Here is a 24368-nt window from a genome sequence, read left to right on the forward strand (position 1 = left end):
TTGCAAAATAATTCAGGAGAACAAGAGACAGAAAGCTCATGATAAACACTGCAACTATATTAAAAGGGGTTTTGTAATTGTTCTTATTTTCACCTGTGTTTCAGAATCTATTTCATATGTGGCACAGGTGTTAATACGGATGGGCACAGCAGAAAGACCAGCTGTACTTGTAAAGTAATGAATTCTCATTTAAATCAACATGGGAACTAACTGTCCCACCAGCAGGATTTCCTGATACAGTACATTTTTGTAATCTGCTAATGGTGCCTTTTCATAACTCATTTAGCCTAGTTGCAGCCTGTACTGCCATTGGAAAGGGCACTTCCCCTTCCTATTGCTGTCTACCTCTTTCTGCAGCCAAAAAACAAATAAACAAACAAACAAAAAAACCCTGATCCAGGACAAATAACAACTTATTAATTACATTTGGATCAAATCTTGGATTTGGTGAATTATGCCATAAGTCCTGGTGTTAGCATAAAGAAGGGTAAGGAAATGTATTGCCAGGACAAGTAAGGCAGAATGATGTTATCCTGTAGCAGCTGCAAAAAAAATAATAAGTTGATCTGTAAAGTTAAAGATTGCCTGAAAGAGACATTACCAGGTATAGGAGTATATTAGAGTGGCTTCCAGAGTCAGGTATGTGCCAACCTCATGAGGTTGTTAGAATTTGTATACGCATGGTTTTGTTTCACTGCCCCGTCCTTTGGGCAGCAAAATGCCAAATACTATCTGGCTGCCTTAAACAATTGTCTGCAACTGTCATGCAAAGCTGCCTCTTGAAGCAGTGGAGATCTCATCATCTGGTTAATGGAGATTGGGGTGCTGTCCATCTCATTCTGAAACTGAAGTTTAAAATGAGTTAGATGAGTTTTCCCCTTGAAGTGACTCCATCTTGTCTGGCAGAGCTAAATTGGAGCTGCAGTTTCAAAGCACTTTGTGGGAACAGTCAGGGAGGAAAAGGCTTTGTCAGGCTGGAATGTTCTGATGATGGTGGACATTATCAATGTCTTGTGAGGACTTTCTAGATTATAGATTTATGGATTAAAACTGGCGGTGATTATAACGTCATTCATGAGTACGTTATGAGAAGTATTATTATAATGCACAACTACTCACCAATCCAGCTTTCAGCACAGTCACAGTTGCATCAGCAAATCACAGGGTGTTATCCCAAAATGACAGAGGTACAAACCGGCCATCACAAGGTGGATGAAGATGTGGCTGCTGAGAGAAGGAAACAAGGTGCATACAGTCTATGAAAAAACTCTTTCACAGAGCACACTGAAGCATGGAATTGACCTGGATGTATCCAGAGGAATCTCACTTAGCCCTCCCAGGCAGAGATCTGAGGCCTGAGTTAGCGGGCGTAACATCACAAAGCACAAGAAGATATTTCTAAGTCATTTTACATGTAACATAACTAAGATTGGATTAATCTCACTCAACAGCAGATATCTACAATGATTTTTCAGCTGGATTGATCTCTGCAGCCTCTCTTAACAGTCATTGTAGATTACACAGTGATTAATCTTTTTCTAAAACAGTTCCTCACCTCTAGAAGCTACTTTTCCTTTCCTTTGAGTCAAGAGGGACCCTAGGTTAATTTGCTTAACTGTAAACATCTATTCACAGATAACTAAAACTAACTGGTAAGATTCCATCTTCAAGGCATGTGGAGACTAGGAATCCAATCTTGGGAAAAGCCTGAGAAGTTCAGATACTTTGATTTGCTTAAGGCTCTGCTGAGCTCTCTGCTTTCTATTTAAACTGCAATAGACATAAATCTCATAATTTGCTTGCAAGCAAAGAGAAGAAAGTCTCTAACTAAAATGCCATGTTCTAGTTACAGTTGGCAAGTAGAGTTCCTGAATTAGAACTGTATATAAATTGCTTTGTCAAGAACAATAACGTAATATACTATAGGAACAGATATTAAGGTGTGGAATAGCAACCAACAAGTATAAATTGGTTTTACTGTTACAGCACATGTCACTGGATCCAAAGTTTGCTGTCATCATGGAAAGGCTTCCAAGTACCTGATTGCACCTTGACTCAGATACATATCATGTTTTGTACGTTTAACAGAGCTGCAGGAATAATGGAGTAAGACTTTTGGTAATAGTTAAGAATACCCTCTGAGCTAAAGAAAAGCTGCTGGAAACTGTCTCTGAAAACAATTAACTTAAAACAATTAACCTGCATGTTAAAAGACAGTGCTAGCAGTGGAATGAACAGTAACACTGAGCATCACTATTGGTGAATTGCTCCTGTGAGTGGCATGGTACTTATTACTGCCAGCACTTTCACTTTTTACAGTAAAATGAATAGGAAAAAGGTGATTTGTTGAACTCATGCAGTCATACGTATCTATTCCAGGGCACCATTCCTACTCTCAAGCGTGTGTTTTTTTTCAAGTTGCCCCATCGGAATTAAACAACAAAAATGCGCACAGATTGATCGGGGGGAGAGAGTTACAAGCAAGACAGTGAAACTAAGTAATTAAAAAAAAGAAGAAGAAACAACAGAGGAAAAAAGAAATGTTCCTTGTTAAATATTTACTTCATCTCTGATGAAAATTGCCTTGTCAGTGACAGCATAATACAAGTGCTCTTTAAGTAAGGTCAACTTGCAGCACAGACTTTAAGTCTTCTATAAAGGCATTTCATTGATTATATAAATGTCATATAGGAAATGCAAAGTACCATAATGTGGGAGTTTGATCAATGATGTTATCCTGATTTATAACTGTGTATTTTTGGACTGTGATGTGCACAAAGCACTAATTTAAAACCTCATTTTAGTTGCAACCTACCTTTTCCTTTTAATAACAAGAAAGTCATCTGATCACGTTCTTTCAGTTATCCCCATGTCACGTATTAGATAATCCCCTTATAGTTTAAAACTAAAAATGCTAATGGATTGGGGAAATGGGATTTTGCTTTCACACATTATACCTGTCTTTTTATGCTTGCCTTTCAGATCATTTATCTAAATAATAACCTTCAGTACCCACTCCTTCCTTCCAATGAACTAAAACACATTAATGATTAAAGTCAGTGAAAACATCTTCTCCCTGATCTAATTTTGCTTGCTGAGATTACCACTTTCAGCTCCTACTTTCCTACTTCTTTTTGGAGGGAGGGTGAGGGGGGAGTTACAGACTTGTAGAGCTGCTCCTATAATTAATTCCTAGTTCATTTCAATTAAAACAGCCTGTATAAGTTTACATAAACTGTAGATAGTTGTTAATGAGTATCACCACTCAGCAGTGACTGAGAGGGCATTGATTTCAGGGACTAAAAGACAGAAATGATATGGAAAACTCAGCAAACAGCTTTTAATCAGAAAATCTGTAGGGGCAGCCTAAAAAAGAGGAAGTACTATACCTTCACACCTGCATGTGAAGGTGCTGCAGGTGGTAACTTCTGCTGGCAAACTTGGTGATAAAGGAGGAGGCATTTCAATGGTCTCAGTGTCAGAATGATGGAAGATAATTTAAAAATAATAATAATAATAACTGGCCCAGGGCCAGATACAAAGATTGTGGAAATTCTGGAACTACCAGGACAGCGTATTTGTGTAGTTCAACTTTAATTATGCCTGACTTAAGTTGTAAGACTTTGTTCTGAAAAGAAAAAAAATAAATAGAAATCTCAGCAACAGAGATGTGTCTTTAAAGCAATAAGGAAATAACTTCTCTCACCCACCAGTAACTTCTGAGACAGATGGAACCGAAGAGCCATCAACTTTGTACTGATCTGAGACTTTGGAAAACATATTCCAAAGGATAAATATCCTCTCACAGAAAATCTCTCCCAGCCCTTCTTTTTCACACAAGAACAAATGTCAGTTCTGCTGACCACAGTGGTGGCAATATGACATGGAGTGAACAGCAGATCAAGTAAGCAGGTGCCATAGGATGTCACAACTGTCTCAAGGAAGCTCACGCTATTCTGCTGGTCTCCTTGCTCTGAATAAACTCATCCTGGTACTAACTGTAGAGTCAAAAAAGGCTTTGGATTTAAAGAGAAATTTTTACATGAATCAGGCAGCTTTCTCCATTGATAAGAACAAAGAATGACCCTATGAAATCAACCTAAAAGTCTTCCTGGAACAACATAGATATTTCCTGTGCTGATAAATAGCAATATGTTCTCAACAGTGGCAAATTACAAAAGAGCAAATACCTACCTATCAGTGTAATACAGACACTAAATAACATATTCATGACTTATGGGAGGTGACCACGAAAAATAGCAGGCAGGTGGCTAAAGGATGGGTGTCCAAATCATTCTGCAAGGGAAAAAAAAAAAAGAAAGCAAGCATGGATAAAATTTAATAGCAAAAGACATCTGCTAACAAAGGTTATCTCAGCAGAAAGCAAAAACATCCAGAAGCAACAATTCTATACGAAGTTTCATTTCCAATGAATTATGCCATTACGTTCAATTTAATTCTGAATAGGAAACCTGCCCTTACTGCTTGTTCTCTGCTGCGGGATCACTGTCAAAACAAAGAATTATAAAATGTTCACCCAGTTCTGAGTTCAGATTTGCTAAGCGATGCTGATATGATGCAGAGATCTAAATGTGAAATCTACGCAGATTGTTATTTCTTCCAGCATAGCATTTTCTTGATGATTACTTTTAGATTTTCTCTCAAATTCTGCTTTACCTTGATTCTTAGAAAGTGTTTGTAGCAAGTGATGGTTACTTCTGTATTTTTTGCTGAAGTAGCATGTCCAATTTCATCCAAATTTTGGATTATGTATTCAGCAAAATAAATGTTTTCCTCTGGCGCATGAACTGTTGGTGATCATGTAAGTGACAAATATTGCCATTCTCTTTCTTTGAAGAAATATGAGATATCCCATTATTGGAAAGCTCTGTTGCCCTGGATGACAAATTACACAATGAGACAGAAGAAGGATGCAAATCTTAGTTTTAAAAGCATCTAATATTTGCTCAAATTATATTCAGCTGTATCTATCTACCATTCTGGCATGCTGATGGAATAGTATTATCAATAAATCTATAAATAGGATGCAAAATGCATGTGAGCTGTCTGTGGATGAAGAAAAAGCAGAGCAGCAATAAATTTGAGCATAATATATAGTTTAAAATGTAGCAAAAGGAGTGCCTCGACAAATCAACGCAACATATTTTGTCACTGCGAGGGAGAGATTCATTACACATCAGCCTTGAGAATGCTGGATTTCTGAAGCACGGGGTCATCTAGGACACATGATGTCATTGAGAGAGTATGGAAACATGCATAGAAAAGCAAAAATAATCTGCAGAATAATAATACCATGTTAAATTTTCAGCTAAAACTGAAGTTCTCTCCAGTACTTCATTGCTCAAGAGAGTTCAGGAATGCAACAAGAGAGAGAAAAATAATGAAGCCTGACTTCTTATAGGTTTGGTACTCACAGGAGATTCAAGACTGATCCTCCTTCTGAGTCTCAGTCACGTGTGCAGGGTTTTCTTTGCCTGGATTTTCTGTGATGTATATTACTGTCTAAGTTTTGTTTAGCTGAGAAACTTTTTCCCCTACAATGGAAAATCTGATAAATCATAAAATTTGGGGAAAGTCTGTGTTTTGGAGAACTGAACTGGGAACTGTCAAACACGACTGAAACTGAGCACTAGATTTCAAAGCTGGCTAGAGGAGAGGACACAGTCATGGGGCCAAACGCAAACACCCAGCAGATTACATAAGAAAAAAAGGAGACTAAAAATAAGATCAAGCTGCCAATTGGTTTTCCTGCTGACAGCAGCAAAGTGACACAGGACATCTAATTCCTTCTGATCACAAAAATGACAGACAAGTTTGCATCTACTTTGCCTGTGATTTGGGCCACCAATCCCCAGGAGTGGCATCATCACAGCCCACTGCCATCAGGGAAGTGCCCCAGTGACATTGGCTGCTGATGTCAGTGTTGCCCTTTGGCATGCTCAGAAAGAGCAGTGTGGTAAAAAGTTTTAAATAAGGAATGGGGAAGGTCGTGGTGAGCCTGGGGATGCTGAACTCTGGGCTCCTATGTGTTGAGAGGCCACAGGAACCTCCTGCCTGCTTTGCTGGTGGCAGGGCTTTGAACTATGGTTATGAGGGAGGAATTGTTTGCTTCCCTTTTGTAGTGAAAGGACCAAACATATTTATACTAGGAAAAAATACAAGCTGGGGGACAAAAGGATAGAGTACAGCCCTGCTGAAAAGGACCTGGGGAGGTGGTGGATGGCAAGCTGGACACGGGCCAGCAGAGCTTGCAGCCTAGAAAGCCAACTGTACTCTGGGCTGCATCCAAAGCAGCGTGGTCAGCAGGGAGAGGGAGGGGATCCTGCCCCCTCCTCTGAGCTGAGAGACCTCACCTGAAGCACTGCCTCCAGATGAGGAGTCCTCAGCACAGGAGAGAAATGGACCTGCTGGAGTGTGTCCAGAGGAGGGCAACAAAATGATCCAATGATGGAACACCTCTGCTACAAGGACAGGCTGAGAGAGCTGGGGCTGTGCAGCCTGGAGAAGGCTCAGGGGAGACCTGAGAGCAGCCTGTCAGCATCTAAAGGGGCTGTAAGAAAGAAGGGGACAGACTCTTTTGGCAAAGTCTGTGGTGGCAGGACAAGGGGGAAATGGTTTCAAAATAAAATGAGAGATACAGACTGGATATAAGGAAGACGTTTTTAACAATAAGGGTAGTGAAGCACTGGCACTGGTTGCCCAGAGATATGGAGGATGCCCCATCCTTGGAGACACTCAAGGTCAGGCTGGACGGGGCTCTGAGCACCTGATGGAGCTGCAGGTGTCCCTGTTCATTGCAGGGACAGCCTTTAAAGGTCCCTTCCAATTCAAACGATCCTAAAATGATTCTATGATAAACACTTGTGTAACCGACCCGCAGCAGGGGGCTGGACTAGATGAGCTCCAGAAGTCCCTTTCAACCCCTTCGATGTTGTGATTTCGGTTCTGTGACCGTCACGGATTGAACAGCTTTGGAACGCACTGCCAACGGGCCGCCCCGCGCCCCAGCACACGCCGCTCCCGCCCCGCGCCGGCCCAGCAGGGGGCGCTGCAGCCCCAAACGGCGCCCGAGAGGCGGAAGCGAAGCACCGCTGTTACCCAAGATGGCGGCGCCCAGGCGCGGCGTGGCTGGGGGCAGGATGAAGCGGGCGGCCGGCCGCGCTCGCCGCGGCGACGGGAAGCTGGACAGGCTGCGGTTGGCGGTGCGGGAATTCGTGCAGGCGGCCGGGGACCAGCCGCCGCCGCCGCACCCGCTGAAAGGTTCGGAGAGGCCGAGCGGAAAGAACCGGCGGGACGCGAGGAAGGAGAAGCGCAGGCTGAAGCGGAGCCGCCGCCGCCTCCTCCGACGCGGAGACACGGGGGACATCCCTGCCGCTGCGGCCCGGCCGGCTCCCGCTGCCCGTCCCACGGCTCCGGCCTCGTCCGCCGCCACCGAGAAAAAGCAGCCGGAACCGCCGCGACAGAAGAAGAAACCGGCCCCAAAAGCGTCGCGGCCATCGGTGGCGGCCCCGCGGCCGTCCGCAGCCGCTTTGTCGAGGAAACGGGCGCTGCTGGAGGCCAACGAGGAGGAGGACAGGGAGATCCGGCGCCTGGAGCGGCAGCTGAGGCTCGGCAAGCGCCGCAGGAAGAAGGGGGAGGCTGCGTCCGAGGAGCTGCCGCAGAGCTTCCTGCGAGACGGGCTGGGCTACGTGCTGGGCGCCCTGGGCTCCGGCGCCGGCCTCGCAGGGCTCTGCCAGAGCAGCGACGAGGAGGAAGACCGGGAGCCGGGGGGGCGCGGTGAGGACCCTGAGAAGACTGAGGAGGACCCTGAGAAGACTGAGGAGGACCCCGAGGAGCTGGTGGAGGCCTCTGACGACTTCGAGGGGTCAGATGGGGAAGGGCGGTGGGACAGTGAGAGCTTGTCCCGCGAGGACGGCCGGGTGCCTGACAGAAGTGAGGCCTCGGACCCAGAGGAGGAAGAGCAGGAGGTAGGGAGCTGGCTTGAAATTACACAGACTTGCTTTTCACAGTACGCACAAAGCAGATCTGACGTCACCTCTGCAAAGCGCTGGTGTTTGATGTCTGACCAGTGTGGAGAGGCGATGGTGAAAACCACGCTGGGTGCAGCAGCAGCGTTGACTTCGGAGCTTCTACCAAGTCTAAAGGCACATGCTGGCACATTGCAGCCTAATACACAAAGCCTTGTTTGTATACACACAACCAACAAATAAAAGGAACAATAGTGTCACCATACCAGAGCCAGATTAAGCACTTCCCTGTGATCATAAAAAGCCCATAAAACAATGAATACGCATTGGAAATTGGACTTCCTTCTTCCTGTGCATCCCAGATATTTTGCTTGTTTTTAGCTTTGTAGTGCAAGTGGAGAAGTGGAAGCCAAACATCATTTAGCCACGTAGCACTGAATTAATCTGAGAACACCAGTGCAGCTGAGGCTTTCACGTGTGGGGGTTTCTGTTGTCTGTCTGGTTAAACTAGCAACCTAAGATGTCCGTTTTATTAAAAGTGATTTACTTAAAACTTCATGGGAAGGGGAGAGGTAGGTTCTTTTGCTTCTCTCAAGCTGATCGTAAGCAATAACTTGCTGCATGCTTTTTTCCTGATGAGGCTGTTCCTTTGGCATTACTGTATGCTTCTCAGAAAGTCTGATATATGAATATTAAATTGAAATGTATACTTAAGTTCAAGTGTTCTAAATACTAATTTCATCTGCTGATTGTTTTCTTTATAAGGATCGTAATCACAGTGCTACAAAGTACATTCCCCCTCAAGTGAGAAAAGCTCAGGAGGCTGTCGATGGCAAGAAGAAAGAAGAATTGGAAAGACTAAAGAAAATGGTGAATGGTCTCATTAATAGGTAATGGAATAAGGACTAGTCATTAATCTTTCTGATTCTATGTGACAGTGCTCATCATTCAAAGAAAAGTGGCATGGATGTGAACTTTTGTCTTTGCAAAGTGTTTTTAAGTTGGCAGCTGTGTCTGCTATCCTTAATAATAATTATCTTTGTTGATAGAAATTTTTCAAAGTTGGTAGTTACAGAAGTTGAAAGACCTGGAAAATAAATTTAAGATTGGGCTGAATTCCACACAGCTGCTGCCCACAAGTGCTAGCTATAATTCTCCAAGTGTCAATTTCATTACATCTATTTAAAAAAAAACAACAACCTTGCAATGGGAGACCCCTACTATTCCCCCACCAGTATGCCATGTTAAAATTGAATAAAACAAACTTGGGGGTTTTAGTTTAGTGAACACAGCAAAATAGAAGAGGTCCATTACATTCATCTTCTTGCTCATTTTAGAGGAGCTAGCTGGGCTTATAAAACAGGTTGCAAGTTAGATACCTTGAGAATGGTGGAACCGTGCAGAGAGACAAAATAGCAAACACTGAATTTTGTTTCTCGACAGGTTGAGTGAGCCAAATTTGTCCTCCATCAGTGGACAGCTGGAAGAGCTCTACATGGCCAACAGCAGAAAGGACATGAATGAAACTCTAACAAGTATCCTTATGAATGCTTGTGTTACTGCAGTTGCCATGCCTGCAAGACTGATGATGGAACATGTCCTTTTGGTCAGCGTTCTTCACCATACAGTAGGAACTGAGGTAATTCTTGTGGCAGGGACTGATACTGTTCAATGATACAAGTTAGGGAACGTATTCATATTCCACTTGGAGTGCCTTTTAGTTTCTGATTGTGTGTCACTAAATAGAATCTGTAGTTGAACAGATATTCTCACATGCTTAGGAGAACATTTGTGCACTGTGTGTATACAGGTAAGAATGACTGCAGTTACAGGAGTCCTTCTGCATCAGTGGAAAAAGTCCCTTTGGTTCTCTTAAAGCTCAGTTGTGCAAATTGTAACTAGGTGTAAGGACTCCAGAATGTCAAAAACTTAAGGAATTATGGCAGCTTTCTCAGAAGTTCAGGTTTTTTGTATTTTTAAAGTTATTGGATGATTGAGGCATAATATGTCTTGTTTAGTGTCAGGAAGCTGAAATTACAAAGGAAGTATTTGAACTAATTTCAGTGACATTTTTGTTAGAGAATTGAGGTGTTTCAGTAGAGTATTCCCATCTAATTACATTCTCATCCTACATCCAGTGCACAAACTGTGTTGATGTTAACAACTGATCTCTGAAACCATATTAAATACCAGATGAATGCAGTTACACCAACTTCCCTACACAGCCTTGCTTTAAACTTTTTGTTTCTCTGCTTCCTGGAAGGCTGTTGTTAATACAAGTAATGCATGATACTATTACAATGCCACTTTACGAGAAGAAATGTAATCCACTCAGAAGATGAAACTTACTAGAATACTGTGTAATAGTCTGAATATCAGCTGCCTATCTTCTGTAGTAATGACCCTCTTACTCAAAATCTTTGATGATAAGTGTTCTGTTTGTGAAGTAGCAAAATTGTTTCTGACAGGTTCTCAGCAATACTAGGCAAAGCTTTCACAGGTAGGCTAATAGCCATATACAGAAAGAAGAACAGAGCTCACCCAGCTGGTGAAGAGGCTTTTTAGCTATGCAGCGCTCCTGAGGAGGCAACCCAAGTCAGAGAGATGCTCTCCTGTTTCAGTGGCTGGTCCTCATATGAGCCCAGTGGAACTGCATCCTGCCCTTCTGATCAAGTGGGGAGTGCAGGTGCAAACAATTTACCTGTGCTCCTTGAGCCAGCTGCACCCCTTCACCAGGTGCTCAATCACCACTGCAAGCTGTGTCCTGACAGTTCCTCTTCAATACGTTTGTAGCGTTTAGCTATGTTATGAAGTGCCATAGGGTTGGTTTTTTCCATAAAATAGTGTATGCATTATGCACAAATGTAACACAGCTGCATTTTGGATTAGCTTGGTCAGTGCAAAAGTTAAGATTGTAGTAGCTGGGTGTACACATTTGTGCAGTGGGATTGCTGGATAGTTTAATCTTTAGTTACTGGAGGTTTGGCATGCAAGTCAGTGCTACTGCCAGGACTTATGTATAAAACAAGTTAAAAACAACAAACAACTAGCAAATATTAACACAATAGTAATGGTGAGGAGAGTGGGCTGAGGGGAGTCATGTTTGAACCCTAGCAGTAATGTGTTCATTACTGTTATTTACCTAACATTACTGTCAATTACCTAACTATGCTTTGGTATGCTTTTTAATTCCAATCCTTAGCATTCTTTTTTTCCTCTTAAATACAGATTCTGGGTTGGTTTTTTTTTCAGCTGTACCTCTGACAGCTGGCTGAGTCTTATTCTCACTTTAAAATCAGCATAAGCTCATGCACTGCAAGTGAAAACTTGTTATGTTTGGGTTTGTTCTACTTCACCACCTATTAAATACTTTGGTTTGGAATGCTAAACTATGATGCATGTGGTTTTGAACGTGCAGCTTTTACTGGATGAATGGTTAGCAGTAACAACGTGCCAGTCCAGCAGCAGAAAGATGTGTGTGAAAACTGTGTGAGCAAATTGTGATGTGTGTGTACTGTAATTTCAGAGCACTTGCTTCTTTTTGCATGGACTTTAAAAGGCATCTGTGTGGCATGTATGAGTTAAGTAACATATGCTTTAAGAAAATGTGACACAATGATATCTGTATAGTACATCCATATTTGTTGACGGGAACAACAATATTTCTTTAAAATTAGTGTCAGTGTCCCCGAAATGAGTGTGTTGCAGATGTCTGTGAAATCTACCAGTGTTGAAATGCTGACTATTGTTTTCCTTCATGGGATTATTGCCAGGTCGGCGCTCACTTTTTGGAAGCTGTGGTGAAGAAATTTGATGAACTCAGTCGCAGTGATGCTGAAGGGAAAGAATGTGAAAATCTGCTTGCCTTGGTCGCCCATCTTTATAACTTTCATGTAGTTCATTGCCTGCTGATCTTTGATATTCTGAAGAAACTTGTTAGCAGTTTCACTGAAAAAGATATTGAACTCATTTTGTTTCTTCTGAAAAACGTGGGCTTTTCCTTGAGAAAAGATGATGCATTGGCTTTGAAGGACTTGATCAGTGAAGCCCAGGGCAAAGCAAACGCAGCAGAGAAGAAACTTAAGGATCAGACTAGGGTATGTGTATATTATGGATTTTCTTTTCTGAATCAGCTTTGCCAAGTATTTGGGTACATGTGTTAATTTACCAAAATGCTTTCTGCTACACTCCAGGTTTTCATTTGGAGCTCAATCATTGCATTTAGTTATTTACTTTCTCCTTATCTGTCTAGCAACTGGTGAAACTAGAGCTGTTGTGTGTATTATGCAATGGATAATTCCTCTGTTTCATCTTACTTTTACACTTCAAAACGTTTGGTGTTTAGCATCTAAGACTTTGAATTCAAGCTTGAACCCAGATGAATACAATAGGAGTTAAAGTAAACGTCCTTCTCTGTATTTGTATCCATGCCATCTGAATTTCAAAGTACGTTGCCAGATCAGTTCCTTATCCCCACAAAACAGTATTTTTAAAACACATTTTCTACTTCTTTACCAAACAAACTTGCAGCACGTAACTCATACAACTATTTCTTTTCCCTGTAGGTTCGTTTTATGCTAGAGACCATGTTGGCACTGAGGAATAATGACATGCGTAAGATTCCTGGTTATGATCCTCAACCCGTTGAAAAACTCCGCAAATTGCAAAGAACGTTGGTGAGAACTTTCTTGACAGATAGAGCACAGCTGCTCTTACACTACAGATAATTACTTCTGGCTTATGTCAGCTTGATGATGTGCAATAAACTGTGATGTGTAGCATAGGAGATAGTTATGTTTATAGAATACATATATGTACATTGTGTGTGTGCGTGTCTTTATATAAAAGTAAATATTTGGGAATCCTTTTAACAATCTTCAACTCTTGTGGTCAAAAATGGCTTTAGGACTTGAACAGTCTCTTGCCAATCAGCCTTCTGCAGAAGAATCTGCTAAAATACATAATACTTAATCAGAGGCGTTGAGGCAAAGTCCACGTCTCTGTCCATGACAGAGATTGTTGAACGTTTAATGATTGTGTAGAAGGAATGAGTCATCGAACAAGTTATTTTTTTCTGAAGATTTTTTTAATGCATAGATACAGATGCTGCTCTTAAGTTGACCATAATTCTGGAAGCTCTGAAAACTTTAATGCGTTGCTTTTTTTTTCCCTTATTTTCATATTTGGGAGCCTTGTAGATAGTGTCTAAAACAATTTGGTTTTGATTTCAGTTCAAATTTGATCAGCTTCATCTTTAAGAAACTAGAGCTAAAGGAAAATTGTTAAATTTTCTACAGGCTGCTGCTTGGAAGAACAGATGGTGGAATTGAATTAAAGATCCTTTGGAGATCAACTTTTCCGTGTTTATTTATAACATTTATTTAAAAATAATTTTTAAGTAGATAAAGTATCTTAAAATTGTCTTCAAAAACACTGTTTTTGTTCTTGAAGATTCACAGCAGTAGTTCTGGAAAAGAAACACAGCTCCGTGTCTCCCTGGAGTCCCTCCTCAACGCAGATCAGGTTGGTCGCTGGTGGATCATAGGCTCATCCTGGAGTGGAGCACCAATGATCAATAACACAGACAGCAAGACTCAGCAAAAATTGCATATTGGAAAGGTAAGTTCAAGCAGGACTGGTTATAAATCTAATTGTTGTCTGTGTTCTTCTGAATGTTCTTGAGATAGGTGAATAATTCATTTTGGAGCCCACAAAAACCACTTTGTGGACTCCTGTAAGGTGAAACTTCTGAATTGTAAATTCTGCTCTTAAAATTTTCAAAGTATTGGACTCACGACCTTGGTAAGAGCTATTATTCTTGTCATACTTTGTTATAGTTTGTTCTCTTTTTATCCTGTGCAATTTTAACTGTGGCATTGCAAAAGTAACTTGTTATGTGAAATGGAAGAAGGCACTTAAAGTGAATTTGATTATTTGAATTCTTCTATGCAGTGTTGTCTGTCCATGGATGGCATATATCTAAGCTGGTTCTAAAAGTAATTTGTTGAGATGGTAATGGCATGGTCCCATACATTAGAGAAGCACTTCTTAAAAGTAATTGGCACAATTAAGTAGATTTCCGTAGTTGAAAAAGCTCCTGATGACGCCTATACCTCTATTGGACAAAAGTTCAGGACCCTTGGATTCATGCTTTACCGTTTACCGGAGATTTTCATTAATGCTCCTATTGGAGGCTGCACAGAAATAACTCTCTTAAAGCTTTTTCTTTTTTTTTTTCCCCTTTCAGGTGAGTTCAAAGATAATGGAGCTTGCTCGTAAGCAGAGGATGAACACTGATATCAGAAGAAGTATTTTCTGTGTACTGATGACAAGTGAAGACTTCATGGATGCCTTTGAAAAGCTACTTAAGTAAGTACTGACTTAGTCAGAGGAAAGCCCAGAACTAAAACTAAACTGACGTTTAGCTGGGTAGGAAAACTAACATTGCTGGTCTGGGCTTAACAACATGTAATCAATAATGTGATCACAGAAGTGTGTAACTAGGAATGCACGTGAGGATGGATAGAAGGTTGAGAGGGGAATCAAAATTCTGTAAGGACTATTAGGGGTTGGGCAGAACTAACTGGCAATCAGGAGAAGTAAGAAGTAAGCTGCTCTTATTGGCATTCATGTTCAGAACTGTGATAGACATCATCGTTTGATTTAAAGAGACTCTATGTTTTTTCCATTGAAAAAATATGGATCCCAGTCTAGCAGGTCCCAGTCTGTTGCAGGCTTACTCTTACCACCTTGTACATCTCTGTCCATACTTGCAGTAGTGCTCTAGCACCTGAGCCCCCCTCCTGCAGAATGTATTCCATCCTGGAGACTTCATTAGCTTTGGATTTGCTCCAGGGTCAATTATCATGTTAAGACCAGTTCCACAACACTTAGAAAACAGTTTTTTAGAAGACTGATCAGAGAAAAGCTCAAACTAAGTTATTCTTTGTGTCTGTCAGCGTATTAATTGCAAGTCTTTAGTAACTGGTAAGGGGGAGATCAGGTCTGAACTTTCCTGTTGCAGCCTTGTAATTCAAAGGAATTGTTTTACCAGGATGGCATGCAATTATTTAATTTGCTAACCAAACCAAAACAGACTCTGTAATAAAGTCAACTAATATTTGATTAAATGCCACTTCTGCAAAACACAGCTTGGATTTAAGACTGCGGTGGAATCATTCCAATATCTTAATATGGCCTTGTTCAATTAAAAGAAATTAGCTGCTGCTGCTGCAGTTCTTGCCAAGGCCTGGTAGTTCAATTTGCAAATTGATCCTTGCCTCTCATCTGTGCTATTTAAACTAGTATACAAATCTGTATACACACAGGCTTGTCAGAAGAACTACGTCTGCAGATTGCCTGATGTGCATCAATAATGATTTTTATGCAGCAAATGCAGATAGAGGACGACTTTAAAATCTGCCCACATCTGGCAGAGTATAAGGCAAAGTACACAGAATTGTCACTGAAGGAATTAACTTCAACATGAGCATGCTTTCCAGAGTGTTTGGAAATGTGCATTCATATATTTGATGTCAGTCTCTTGAAGAAGAGCATGAGAAATACATAAAGATGTATTTTAATTGCACTTGTTGATTCATCTGCTGCTAGGTGTCTGGCAGACTTGAGGTGTGGTGAAATGGTGATTTAAACCATTTTAAATCCAGGCTGCTGTAACTTGCTTCTCTTTCTCCTTTCAACAAAAGCAAGCCATTAGCTTGTAGCCAGAACAGCTCCCTGAAGTGGCTCAACATGTGAGTGCTGGGAACATGACTGGAGCCGGAGTGAGACTTGATCCATTTCATTATCTGAAAGGCTGCACATCCTTACCAAATCACATACTCATGTGATGAGTGCTGCTTAAATCTGATGAACAGGCTATTTCTTAAACTATTTCATATGCATGAAGACTGAAAATGCTCTGCATTTCACAAAATAATTGAAGGAGATGTGGAAGTCTTAGATATCCTGTTGTACTGTGTTGTGCAATTCAGAATAATGAGTATGCGATTGTATCTACTGTAATCACCTGTATCAACTTCTAAAAGGTGATACTGCATGTTGCTATTTTTGATCTGGAGCCTATGATAGTTGTGAGCTTCAGCTGATGGTACCTAACCTGCTTGGAGGCAGGCTTATGTTGGTGATAAAATATCTACTGTAGAGGTAGTTATTCCATATATAGAGGGAAATTTTTAAAGTGATCAAGACTTGCAAGTCCATGAGGCTGTTGTACTTCTTGAGTGATTTAATGGTTGAGGTGATTGCAGCTTCTTTATTGAAAATTGCCAGGCTTCTGGAATCTGTACAGCTTTGCATTGAAGTTATTTAGGAGTTCGAGGTCTGAAAAGAAGTACTGCTGGGTCTCTGAACAAGTGAAGATAAGAACAAAACCATATTTCAAAGTGCTGTTTTACTTGGTTACAACTGTTTGGCAACATGAGTATTTCCAAAATACCTAAGTCATGTTAGAAGTGATAACGAATAAGGAAAAGGAGACTGTACCAAATGAGTGACTGCAGTGTAACTTCATCACTTAGGTATGGTCCAGGTAGCTGAGAACCTGTATATTTTGATCTGAAAAGACTTCTGTAACCAACTCAGACACGCTTTGACTGATAGGAGAGCAAATAAATGATATCCAAGACCTAGCAGTTACAGTGCTGTTTTGTTTTGGGAAAACAGGCTTAAGTTTTCACTGCTTGTTAGAAATCAACCTAGAAATGATGCTAAATTTTTCAGTTGTAAAACCTTAAATTCTATTCTTTGGCTCAATGACAGTATTTTTTTCTGGTACATATCTATGATCAAATGTAATGGCAGGTGTCTGGAGCAGCATACAGCCAATGGCTGTTAGACTCAAACTGTGACAGCCTGTACTCTACAGACTGTAGAGCAAGTTCCAGTGAGGTCGAACTTAGTTAGAAAATACATTTGAGTTATATTAATGCCATAAGAAACTTGAGCTTGAAGCAATGAAAATAATTTTGTTTGACATTTTTTCAGATTATAATATTAAGCATTCTTCATTTTAATTGGTTTTAATGCTGCCAAGTGTTTGACAGCCCTGGAAGCTAAATCATATTATTCACAAGAACAGGTGCAGTGTGAGTTAGTTGCTGTTCCTTGCCAAAGTGCCTCAGCCCTCTTTCAGAGTGGTCAAATGTTCAAGTGGGAAGGCTATTCGTCCTTGGCCTTGATGTTAAGAGACAGACAGTGTAACTTCTTACTGATACTGTTTTCTTGCTTTTGTTTTGATAGATTGATACTACAGTACCAATACTTTATCCCTTTTGGACGTCAGGGTGAAATTCTTTACCATGAGAGTGATGAGGTGCTGGAACAGGTTGCCCAGAGAGGTTGTGGATGGGCAGGTTGGATGGGGCCCTGGGCAGCCTGGTCTAGCATTAAATGTGGAGGTTGGTGGCCCTGCATGTGGCAGGGGGTTGGAGATTCATGATCCTTGAGGTCCCTTCCAACCCTGTGATTCTGTGATCCTCTGTAGTGGTACGCTGAGTTGCAGTGCTTACTGCAGTATTTCTGCTTTCAAAGGTGCAAACAGTGACAGACTCCATGATGACCTGTCATCTCTGTTTTCCTTTGTGGAAAGCTTCAAACAGGGAATGGGCTACTTTTCCCTTCCCAGGAAGGAATTATACTTGGATCACTCCATCTCAGTCCACTTTGGTGTTGCTTTTGCAGCCACTTCTTTAACACCACTAATGCTCCAACACTTCCATGTTGCCTTACCAAAATAAAATAAAATAAAAATAAAAGATTTAGCTTACAGTTTAAAGGGTTTGATTCTATTCAAGAACTTCCCAACAGCTAGAATTGAATTAGATTTGTTTGTGGGTTTTTTGTGCTGTTTTGTTTTGAAGGTATTAAAAATGTTGACTGCTGTGTCTTTTTTTCCCCTCACTAAATTATTTTCATTCTCTTGCCTAAATTTTAGGCTTGGGTTGAAAGATCAGCAGGAGAGAGAAATTGTTCACGTTGTCCTTTATTGCTGCTTACAGGAGAAGACATATAACCCCTTCTATGCATTTTTGGCTAGCAAACTTTGTGGATTTGAAAGACGATTTCAGGTAAAGAAGTTTCTACTTTCAGTGCTTTATTGTAGTGAGACAGAAGTAGGCATTTGACAGTAGATGCATGCCTGTTGAGATCTCATTATCCTGAGGAAAAATTCTCACTGTATGGATATGCATTGGATGCATATGGATGCAATATGGATGCATTCAGTAAGGTATACTCTGAGTCAGCTCTGAACAGAAAACAAAATTTCTTCTGCAGAAGGTCTGCATTCTTCTGTTTTGCACGTTTAGAAAGGAATTGAACAGTCTGATCAAACATTTCCTGGTGAACAGAGGACTCATAAAGAATAGAAGATCCAAAGATTTTGCTATTTCTCACTTAAACAGTCATTTGGTTGATTTGGTTGTTCTCTTTCTTTTTCTTTTCTTTTCTTTTCTTTTTAATATTTAGGTGACATTTCAGTTTAGTATTTGGGACAAAATCAGAGATTTGGGAAACCTGTCAGCCAGTGCCATCTCTAATTTGGTATCACTGTTGGTTCACTTACTAAGGACAAAGTCATTGCCACTTTCAGTTCTCAAGGTTGGTGTATTTTACTTTAAAATGCTTCAAAATAATTGTGTGCTCTCATTGCATTTACAGGTTCTGTGTAGAATGTATATTCTCTGTTACCTAGATGGTGCTCTAGCTGTTTGTTATCATAAAGATGAAAGGTTGTTCTAAAATCAGCAGATTAATTTCATTGCCTACGCTAATGCTGTTCTTTGGGGATAAGGGAGCCTGAGGTGGCCAAGACATACAAAAATCCTGAAGAACACAATGTAGAAACATCTTTCTATCTGGTACTCAGTCCATTGAGCCTAGTAGGCTTGGGTAACTGCCTTGCCATCATGGCTTCTGCACCAAACTCACAGTTCTCATGTTTTGTGCTGCCCTTCAGTCCCTAATTCATGGGGGATGCATCTGTCTTACTGACGTAACCCAGGGAACCAGTGCTGCTGCTCTCCCAAACTGAGAAGCTGCCTTGAACAGGTGATTTCAGTCTCATGACTGTTGCCAGAGGCAGTGTTACTGGATCCCCACTATATGTACAGGGTAAACAAACCATTACAATCCCTGCAGAATTCCATATGTAGAACATCTGTAACATTTGGAACTGAGGCCCTTTCATTGGCAGGCTTTGGATTTTGTGCCATGCATTTTAGTTGCTGTTGGTTTTTATTAGACCAGGAAGAAATATGCAGAGTGCTTGGATTTCAGAATTAGAAGACTGTAGAATTTATTTAGAAGAGTGATTGCAATGTGGTAAGCAGGCAATATTCTAGATTATTCTAGGTACTTCTGAAGTACTTATCTAATTGAAAATGTGTATATTTGTACTCTGTTACTGTTGGACAAGTTATTCCTTAGAAACTTGACTGCCTCCTTTTTGATGGGCTTTATGGAAGCAGTGTGCTCAGGTAATTCTGTGCCAAACCTCAGACTCGGTGTATATGGGAGCAGCAGGCTTGCTAAGAGTTCTGCTCACTGTGAAGAAGATTCAGTTGTTTGAAATACTTGAGCTGAATGAATTTTGTCTGTTCTAAACCAGGTAATTGAATTTGGTGATCTAGATAAACCCAAAGTCCGTTTCTTGCGACAAGTACTAAGCACGCTGTTAGTCAGAATTGATGATGACGACATTAATGATATTTTTGGGAGGTAAGTCATCAGAGAATCTTTCATTGGTAGTAATTTAAAAAAAGATAAGAGCTGTGCCTATTTTGTTTGGAGTTATACACTGCCTTTCTCAAAGGCCAGACATCCACTCTTGAAAAGCAACCTTGCCTGGGGGAAGCTGGAAGGTGGGGGGCAGCAGGTATCACTTGTTTGTTAGTGCAGGTTGTGATATACATGCAGCTGTGAAAAGTATTACATCGAATATCTGAAAGCCTTATTATGTACGTTTCATAGGATTTTCATGAGCAGAGCTCTGTAACCCTGAATACCTTATTGCTTTGCCATCTGTGTGCACCGAGTTTCACTCTTTGCTAGTAGATTTCTTTAGTAATTCTTCCTTATTATTTTCTTTCTTCTCACACTAATGAGGGAAAGCTTCAAGGTTTTGTTTTTATTATTATTTTTTAATGAACGTTGTGTAGAAGATGTTATTTTTATACACAGGACAGGGAACTCCTTATGGTCCTTCTCCACAGTGTTCAAAAGACATGAGTTATTTTGAAGGGACTAAAATATCGTCCTGATGCTTCCATTTCACCTAATCTGCTACAAACTCTAAACATACCTGCAAACAGCCATCTAAAATTGACTTCCACCATTTTGGTTGTAGTGGAGACAGCCATAATTTACAACTGACTCCAGGAAGTGAGTTGTATTGCAGTCACAATGTCAGATAAAGTTAGGAGGAAGTTGTTTCAGCCATTATGCTGCAACACGAGGAATTTCAAATTCAGTGTTTGGTTTGGTTCTGAGGTGTTGTTTGTCTGTTTGTTTGTTATCTGCAATGTAGAAGTCTAATATTATGTTTTCATCTGTATCTTTACAGGATATCTGACAATCCCAAACTGGGAATGCTACGGGAAGGCTTGAAATTGTTCCTTACCCACTTCTTACTGAAAAATGCACAAGTCCAAAACAGCGATGAAGAAACTGGCTTGTTAAAAGACAGAGCGGAACTTGCAAGCAGAGCTTTGCAAGCAAAAGAATCCAAATTCAAACTGTAGTTCTGTTTATCAAGTAAAACGTGCAGAAAAACTAGGTTTGCATGTAGCTGCCGAGCTTTAGTCTTTCAGACCCTAATTATTGGGAATGAGGAGAGGCTTGTATCCATTTTTGTGATGGAAACTGTGCTCAGCACACTAGTTACTGGAGTAACTGAAGGCGATACAAGGTGTTTCTGAAGAGAGGGAAAATGTGGTGGGTTTTTTGTCATGTCCCTTTAAGTATGGGTACTTCGTGTAGACAAGTATCTGGAGAAGAGGTTGGATTCTATTGTGTTGTATTCCTGGTCATCAGTAGTGTTCAGCAGTGCATATTTCAGGCTTTCAGGAGACTGACCACTGTATGTTAAACAGCCTTAACCACAGGCTGCTTAACCTACTACTAGTGCATTTTTGTGAAGGAGTGAGCCACTAGATGGCACAAGTACTGATGAGTCAGTTGGGGAACACTTTTTTCTTGAAGTGTTGAATTGATCAGCTAATTCTGTGAATTGTTGTAGTAAAAAGACTTGGGGATCTGACTTTGCCCAGTTATGTTGGGTGTACAGATTATACAGTTTTATGCTCCTTTAACCTGTTTTACTCAGCTATAAAATTGGAGTTACCAGTCTTATTATTTGTGCTGATCAGATTTTCTAGGCATGAATGATAGTAGTCTTTTAGTAAGGGAGTATCTTCTTTAAGGGTTTGTTTCCACTTCCCATTCAAATGCCTTACAAATTTGTGTATGTTTCTTTGTGTAACACTCAGATTATTTTGTCACCCCACAACTACACATGAAACTGATTTTCTGAAGTGTTCTGCTGTTCATTTTGTCTTTATTCCAGCAGGGGAGTGACCTGAAATGTGGGAGGCACTCCCTAAGTTCGTAGTAAGTACTGTGTTTACCTGTATGAGGGCTGCCAGCTTAATTTCTATGGTGGTCTTGCCCCAAGCTGCTCAGCAGACCCATCAGTTACAGTGCTTCCTAATTCCATTTGTTACCACTGATTTGTTCTCTTTCTTTGGATCTGTTCCCATTGGGAAAATTTTCTCCCAGAAGGCATCTGCAAGGAAGTCTTGAGTTCTGCAGCAAATTAGCATTACAAGAACATTTCTTCTTGTTTTTAATTGGAGCTGAATGTGGAATTTTTTGCTTGGTGTGAGACACACTTTTGGGAGGAGGTCTGCATCTCCCAGCAGGGAGGTGTTTTTCTGGCCTTCCTCTTCTGGGGGCAGACTGGTTAAAGGTTATCCTGGGATTGGAGAGACTCAGTTTCAAAATCACAGATTATGCTTGCACACAGTTTACAAATAAGAGATAACTAAAAAAAAATGAGCAAAGTAAGATGCTTTTTTTAGCCCGATTCAGACCGCTGGCAGCTTTAACCACTTAGAATGCACATTTTTGCTCAATTGGGTCTTAGATGCAAAAGAAGGAAAAGTATGAAGTCTTTCCAAAATCCATACTAATTAGAAGAAGTGTTTTGGTGGACTGTGTGACGCAGAAGGCAGAATGCTGAGGTGTCCCCATAAACAGCACCTTTGCAAACAACTGTGGTAAACCTGGTCAAGTTTTGGAGGCTGGGCATGGGAGAAAATCCGTGCAAGCCTCTAGAAATTGTGTCTGCTGTGGAATGCATGGGACACAGGTAAAAAGTCACTCCCTCTGGGCCGCAGCAGCCACCCAATTAATTACCTTTTTGCAGGGATTGAGGGTCCAGCATTTCAACTTGTTTGTGGTTTAATAGCATACAGTGCATTGCTCTAAGAAGGTGGTTGAGGCAGCTTTGCTCTTGAAGGCAGATCTCGATCCATCTCCCTGGAATTCAATGCAGCAGGCTGTCCTGCTTGTGTGCCTCACTCGGTGATCAGAACTGAGCACCACTGCCTGTGGAAACACTGCCTGGTGTTTTATGGGTCTGAGCCCATTCCCTCACTGCAGCTGGCTGAGGCGGTGCAGGTGTTGCTGTGCAATTAGAGGAGATGTCTTTAACCTTACAGTCTAAAATTACAATTGCTATTTTTTTTTAAAGCATACTTGCCTTATTATTTATGTTGAACATCTATTGTGTTTTGTTCTAACTCACAGCTATTGCTTTCTTTCTGAAGGAAGCAGACTTTACCTGCCTGCAGCATCACATTTATGCACAAACATAAATTTTTTTTCCTAAAAACTGAATGTCCAAGGAAAGCAGCCAAAATCCACTGCATCCTGAGGCGGTAAGGCACATGTGGAAAGGAAAGCTGAGATGATAATACATTTCTTTTAAACCCTGGAGGAAAAAAAACATCCCCAGCAAAGGCAGCCCTGCCAGCATGCCTCCTCTTATGGCTGGGCTCAGCCCCTATAACAGCAACAAGCCTGAGCTGGCAGACAGCTCCCTGCAGAACTGCAGGATGAACATAAGGAAAGAAGCTAGGAAGTGTATGACAGCTTTGATACTTCCTGCTTTGTCTACCACAGGGTAGATGCTCAGCAGCACATGTACAAAATGCATCTTGCAGACAGTCATAGAACGAGCTGGGAGGGACACTTAGAGCTCTTAAAGGTCATCTGGTCCAACTCCCTGCAGTGAGCTCCACCTACAGCTCCATCAGGTGCTCAGAGCTCCATCCACTCTGACCTTGAGTGTCTCCAGGGATGGTGCATCCAACACCTCTCTGGGCAACCTGTGCCAGTGCTTTACCACCCTTACTGTAGAAAGAGACTTTTAGAGAAGCTTTCCTGCAGGCAAACTCCTGTAAGAAATGTTCCCTTTTTCATACTAAGAAAGATGCTGCAGAATTCTTAATGAAGCAGAAGAGGGCTTTGAATTGATATAAATATCCCATACCGGAAAGGTGAGCAGCTGCACCAATCCTTACATGTGACAAGCTGGTGGAAAACAGTGGGATTTGCATTAGGTGCCTTTAGCTGCTAGCCGGATGCTTAGGGTTTTTTTGTTTTTGTTTTTAGGTATACAGCAGAAAGTTTCCCACTTAAAACTGCGCAGTAGTACCCCCTCACAGCTATTATCACTGCTTCAGTTGTTGTTTTCTTTTAAGCTGACCAGTGATGTTTTTCCCTTTCTCTGTTTTTTGTATCAATATTAACAGGGCAGTAAAGTCTGGTTTTCAGCTTTGGCCGGAGCGTGAGGCTGATAAATCATCCCCAGTCCTTCTGGCAGGGCTTTAGCTCTGCACCTGAGCTCTCCAAGTTCTCCAAGCTTCTGAACTTCCCATTTTCCATTGTCCCGCGCAGGGGGGACGATGAGCTGATAGCAGCCGTGCTCCGAAAGCGCAAACGCAAGCAGGTCTGCCCTGTTAGCAAAGGTGTGCAACTCAACACCGTGCTCCCAGCACATCTGGGATCGCTTGGTTTGCACTGTGAACTCTGTGTGCTGGGGGCTGTAGCCCGGGAGCAGCTGCCAAATGCAAACGGCAGAGCTTTCGGCACAACGAGTCCATGAGTGTCAGCACAGAATCACAGACTAGTGCCAATTGAAAGGGACCCGTAAGGATCACCGAGTCCAACCCTGGCCCCACAGCAGCACCCAAACCCAGCCCTGTTCTCAGAGCAGCTCCCAGTGCGGCACAGCGTTTCCCTCACCCCCAGCTGCCCTTCCCCTGACAGCTCCATGATATTCCCTCAGGCCCTGTC

General features: G+C 41.5%; 1 protein-coding gene and 1 long non-coding RNA gene across 2 annotated transcripts; one reads left to right on the plus strand and one right to left on the minus strand.

The window, feature by feature from the left end:
• Positions 1-268: 268 nt before the first annotated feature.
• Positions 269-5067, minus strand: LOC125696256 (uncharacterized). The gene is made up of 4 exons (XR_007378249.1): positions 4678-5067; positions 4195-4296; positions 1120-1227; positions 269-845 (listed from the first exon to the last, which is right to left on the minus strand). It is a non-coding gene; the product is annotated as an uncharacterized LOC125696256 (long non-coding RNA).
• Positions 5068-7080: 2013 nt separating this feature from the next.
• On the plus strand, positions 7081-23851 carry NOM1 (nucleolar protein with MIF4G domain 1). Its single transcript, XM_048951708.1, has 11 exons — positions 7081-7988; positions 8754-8878; positions 9432-9627; positions 11762-12085; positions 12554-12664; positions 13440-13607; positions 14236-14357; positions 17944-18076; positions 18477-18608; positions 19618-19727; positions 20572-23851. The coding sequence occupies exons 1-11, from the start codon at positions 7125-7127 to the stop codon at positions 20747-20749; spliced, it is 2463 nt and encodes an 820-aa protein (XP_048807665.1). The 5' UTR covers positions 7081-7124; the 3' UTR covers positions 20750-23851.
• The last annotated feature ends 517 nt before the right edge of the window (positions 23852-24368 follow it).

The sequence above is a fragment of the Lagopus muta genome, chromosome 7 (assembly GCF_023343835.1).
Source record: "Lagopus muta isolate bLagMut1 chromosome 7, bLagMut1 primary, whole genome shotgun sequence".
Classification (NCBI taxonomy): domain Eukaryota; kingdom Metazoa; phylum Chordata; class Aves; order Galliformes; family Phasianidae; genus Lagopus; species Lagopus muta.